A 5,251-nucleotide genomic window follows, 5' to 3' on the forward strand; every position below is an offset into this window, starting at 1 on the left:
CAAGACAGCTCCCAGCCCCCCTCCCTGCGGAGAGGACCAACACTCCCCCGGCCGTAGACGGGGTTGGCCGCTGCCAGGACGCTGCAGCGGGAGTTGAGGCGGGCGTGGATGCCGGCCTTGGCGATGGTGACGCGGCCTTGCTCCATCACCTCGTGGATGGCCGTGCGGTCAATGTCAGACATCTTGTCGAACTCGTCAATGCACACCACGCCCCGGTCGGCCAACACCATGGCCCCCGCTTCCAGGCGCCGTTCGCCTGGGATGGGGTGGGAGAAAGAAGAGGAGGGTTAAGCACCGCTGAGCAACCCCACACATCTCCTGCCCCACCACCTCCCTCCACCACATCACCACCCCGGTGACCAGGCTGAGCTTCAAAACGCAGCAACACCTTTCAGGAGAAGGACACTTAGGATGAGGAGCAAGCCCAGAAGCCCAGAGGAGCAATACTCCACAAAATCTAAGCTGCTGCTAGACCTCGTGTCGGTTGCACCAAGTAGAAGAGGAGTAGAGAAGACCACCATCTAACAGAGGTGGAAAAAACACCCCTAAACACCATCATCCCTGCCAGAAAGCTTCTGGATGGAGCAAGTCCGGCAAGTGTCGCTGCAGAATGAACAGGAGATCTTGCAGAGTCCCTCACAGGTGTTAACAAGCAACCCTCTGACAGCTCCGCTGGGAATCAGCCTGCTCCTCACCGGTTTCTTGGTCCGTGGTCACGGCAGCAGTCAGGCCAACGCCGGAGGAGCCTCTGCCCGTGGTGGGGATGGCGCGGGGTGCGGTGCTGAGCACGTACCGCAGCAGCTGAGACTTGGCGACCGAAGGGTCTCCTGAAATGGAGGAGACCACGTTTAATAACCACACAGCACCACCTGGATGTTGGGTTCAGTTTGGGGCTCCTCAGTGCAAGAGGTGGGAACGGGAAGGGGACACGAGAGGGGTTTGTTCAGCCTTCAGCAAATGAGGTGATCAGACGATCTGCTTGCCTTCCTGAATGACCAGATGGGAGGAAACAGAGAAGATGGAGCTAGAGTTTTGAGATCTGCATGGCGATGGGTGCAGAAGCAATGGGGACAACTTGAAACGCAGGAAATCTCAATTGGATGGTAGATCTCTTAGAGGGTGGTCTGACACTGGGATAGTGGCCCACCAAGGTCATGGGATCCCACCCCCGGAGATGTTCCAACCAAGTCAAGTACCAAAACCACCTGATCTAGCAGTGACACTGGCTCTGCCCTGCACACACGCTTGGATCAGAGGCCTCCAGAGGTCTTAACCTCAGTTACACTGTGAAATTAAGTCCAGAAAAATGCTCCTTCATCTCACCCCCCAACAACACCTACTGAGGGAACCTCTGCCTCGCCTTTCCAGACCTATCAGCAAGATGTTGATGTCTCCTCGGATGCGGCTTCCATTCTCCAGGAGCTTCTCCACCCCTCCGAGCAGCATGCAGAGAATGGCCTTCTTGACGTACTCGTGCCCGTGGATGCTGGGAGCCAGGGATCTCGCCAGCTGGTTGAAGATATCCTAACGCAGAAGAGGCAAAGCACAGCCCGTCAGATGGACTGCAGCCAGTAAGAACAAGGAGCAATACTCCATGAGTTAATTTCAGCACACACAACACTGAGCTTGTTCCCATCACAGAGCCACAGCGAAGAAAGAAACATAGAAAGGAGAAGACCATTTGCCAGAGTTTTCTTTTGAGAGGACGCTGAAGTCCTAGACCATCCTGACTGTCATGGTCACCCAAGCAAGCCCCGTGAAACAAGGCTTTCTCCTCTTCACGCTATGAAGCAAAGCTCTGAGCATAAGACCAGGTTGGGGCAGACCTCCACGTCTCATTCTGGTTTGGGGTTTGAAGAAGAAAGGGGAAGATGTTCGTCCTGCAGAGGAAATTCTCTGCTTGCAGGGTCAGGACATGCACAACACAGACAGATCTTGACAGCTACAGACAGCAGAGCTGCCAGGAGGCAGGAAGGATATTCTGCCAGCAGTCCAGAAGCAGCAACAACAAAAAAAAAAAACAGGACCTGATCAAAGTCTAAGCAAAAAGTGCAAAGTAAGTGGGTGGAAAACCCAACAGTGTTGCTAAGAGGGTTGAAGAGTGACTCGCAACCCAACAAGTCATCTCCTTAGCCACATCCCAAGCCTTAAAGCTGCTCCAGCTGAAAGCTCATGCTCTGGCACAAGCCTGCCTTCTAGATCCAAGACTTAATTACCTTGGAGCGACTCTTGCTGAATCTCTTGATCTTGGCCACATCGGCAGCAGAGTAGAGAGGCCGGATGTCTTTGCTCATCTGCTTCACATGGCAGGCAATGAGGATAGTCCTGGAGAAGGGACACAGCTATGATGAGGTCTGCAAACCCCATAGACCCTATGGGTCACAGCAACAACGCTGCAGAAACTTCCACGGGGTCATAATTTGCTCTACAAAGTCCTGGAAAGCTCTAAGAGCTGTAGCCCCCTCTATCTGACTGCATAAGGCCATCAATGGAGCATCTTTAAGGGCATCCAAACCCCTCTGTGCACAGTTGGAGCTCACAGCTACACATTGATGCTAAGGAGCAAGGTGCAAGCAACTTCCAAGTTACTGAAGCCAACATCTGACCCAGCTCTGTGATGGCCATCTACCACAGAATCACAGAACACACTGGACTGGAAGGGACCTTTAAATGTCATCTAGTCCAACCCCCCTGCAGTGAGCAGGGACATCTTTAACCAGATCAGATTGCTCAGAGCCCCATCAAGCCTGATCTTGAATGCCTCCAGGCATGAGGCCTCCACCACCTCTCTGGGCAACTTGCCCTAGATCTCATCTTCTACAGATGTGACCCGACCAAAGAAAGCGGGAGGGCTGAAGTCAAGACAAAAGAAGGCTCACCTGAAAGTCCCTGAAGTGTAACCTCCTTTCTTTCCCGGCAGGCAGCGGTACGTCCCCACCACCTGGATGCGGTCCCCAGGCTTCACCTTGTCCACCAGGTCGTCATCCAGAATGACATCGACCGAGCGTGGCAGCTGCCCTGCTGGTGCCTTCTCGGGCATCTCCTGGATGGTGATGCTCTGATGGTCCTTGTAGACTGAGAGGCCAAACTCTGTTTCCAGGGGGTTATTCTCTTCATCCTAAAGGAGGAAGCTCGATAAAAAATGATGTTTTTCAGGAGCACAGGGAGAAGAGGTGTGTCAGCTGAGCAACGGAAGACTGGCTGCACCACCCAACATGCGCACAACAGCGGGAGAATGGTTGTTTTATTGGAAATTATATAGGCTGAGGTTCACCACCTCCACAGCCCTTTGTGTCTAAAGCTGCCAACACCCATCACTGCTGGTACGTTACATCTCTCCAAGCCCTGTCCCTGCTGCAGGCAGTGCTGACACACCACCCATGGAGAAGGCTGTGTGTAATGGGGACAAACCCTCTACTCAAAGGTGCAGACGCCCTCCAGGACAGCACAGGCATGCTCATGCTGACCTGGGTCCCAGGAGCCACCAGGCTGGCTGACAAACCCCCAGGAAACTACGCTACAGCAGAACCAAGATCATAACTAACGTCTGAACTAGCAGGTCTGGTGGCCTTGTGTCCAACACAAATGTTTTCACATGCTCCTAGTAGCTTCCTGGGACTTTCACATTTGTGATGTGTCTTTTTTCCACTCCATTGGGCTACGCTGGCAGAGGCAGAAGGGATGCAGAAGGATCTGAGCCCTGGGCTCTGAGCTGGCACATTCTCCCCAGAAAAACCTGCTGATGCTTTCCGCAAGTCTACTTCGCCTCACCTTTGTAGGGTAGACGGAGCTGGATGGGAAAGCATCCAGGGATGTCATGTCCGTGTATCGGCGCTCAATAGTCTTCTTGGTAGCTGGGCAATAATGGACACTCCGGACAATCTTCGGACGAACCACAGAGCCTGAAATTGGAAGAGGAGTTAGGGAGAGGGTTGTCCCACCCCTCTGTCAGCAGACAGTAACCAACAAGGTCTCCAATGCTAAACTGCACCCGGGACACCACCTGCCATCAACTCTGACCAGGATTTGTTGGGCTCAAAGATCATCCCAACACTCAAGACCTTCTGCCAAGCTCCCCAATCCCTTTGCTCAGTTTGCCATCATGGCCCCTGGTGGGCTCCATCCCCTCCGCAGCAAACATTTGAACCCACCACCCCCAAAGCCCCTGGGTCTTCTCCGTGGCTCACATTTCGTCACGATGCCCTCCACACAGACAATGCAGCTGAGGAAACAAGCCGTCAGCGTCCGCGGTGACACGTGCTTGGAGCCGAAGCTGCCTTCCAGCCCGATGTAGAAGTCCTCGTACTGTTTGGCATAGGTGGCATCAACGGAGGCCACAAAATCCTTCAGGGCGCGCTGGAAGGCGATCAGCTCCTCAAAGGCATTGTTCAAGAGCCTGCAACAGAGGGAGGTGACAATGCCGACCGATCAGCAGCCCCCTCTTCCCTACGACTCAATGCTTACTCATGACTCCATGTGTTCCACAGGTTTATCTGGAGCAAGAGGTGAAGAAACCCCATAGCCCATCATAGCTCTATGTCAGGTCCACTGCCAGCAAAGCCAGGAGCTGAACAAACCCAACCACACCTGAAAAACCTCACATGTCCCTGAGCAGACTGGCAAGCCTGGGCAAAAATATCCCCAAGCATCCTAAAAAAAAGATTATTTATATCATATAATCAACCGCAGCTTGCTGCAAAAAGGTTTCTGTCCAATCCACGGTTTGCAAGCTTGGAAGGGATGGGTGTCATAAGGGAAAAGAGCAGGTTCACCTTTTACATGGAACCTGGTGCACAGGGCAAGGTTTGGCCCTTCCTTGCCACAAAGGACCTGCAAAACCAGGGCTGGACCTCTGTGAACCTGTCTAAGGCACAGTGCCAAAGGAGAATCCCACCACCCCAAACTGACCGCTCGGCTCTCTTCTCGTTCTTCCGCCGGAGGTCGTTGATGCTGACGAGGAGACGATACTGGTTGTCGCTGATCATGTCCCGGACTTTGCTGTGGTAAATCCCTTGGTCTTCCTGAAAGGACAGGAAGAAAACACCAAAAACCAATCACTGGATCACAGAGAATTGTGGGTTGGAAGGAACTTTTCAAGGTGATCTAGTTCACTCACCCTGCAGTGAGCAGGGACACCCTCAGTTACATCAGGTTGCTCAGAGCCCCGTCCAACCTGGCCTGGAATGTTTCCAGGGATGGGGCATCTACCACCTCCTTGGGTAACCCGTGACAAGTGTTTCACCACCCTCAC

General features: G+C 53.4%; 1 protein-coding gene across 1 annotated transcript in view; it reads right to left on the reverse strand.

Annotated features, from left to right (window-relative positions):
• MCM3 (minichromosome maintenance complex component 3) overlaps positions 1-5,021 on the reverse strand; it is a gene marked incomplete at its 5' end in the record, with an annotated part of 10,527 nt that extends 5,506 nt beyond the window's left edge. The window contains 8 exons of the mRNA XM_009864233.1: positions 42-256; positions 696-827; positions 1,371-1,524; positions 2,217-2,325; positions 2,880-3,118; positions 3,772-3,902; positions 4,188-4,396; positions 4,909-5,021. Coding sequence (XP_009862535.1) covers positions 42-256; positions 696-827; positions 1,371-1,524; positions 2,217-2,325; positions 2,880-3,118; positions 3,772-3,902; positions 4,188-4,396; positions 4,909-5,021 — 1,302 coding nt within the window. The remainder of the gene's footprint in view (positions 1-41; positions 257-695; positions 828-1,370; positions 1,525-2,216; positions 2,326-2,879; positions 3,119-3,771; positions 3,903-4,187; positions 4,397-4,908) is intronic.
• Between the last annotated feature and the right edge of the window lie 230 nt (positions 5,022-5,251).

Source organism: Apaloderma vittatum, unplaced genomic scaffold (genome assembly GCF_000703405.1).
Source record: "Apaloderma vittatum isolate BGI_N311 unplaced genomic scaffold, ASM70340v1 scaffold23022, whole genome shotgun sequence".
Lineage (NCBI taxonomy): Eukaryota > Metazoa > Chordata > Aves > Trogoniformes > Trogonidae > Apaloderma > Apaloderma vittatum.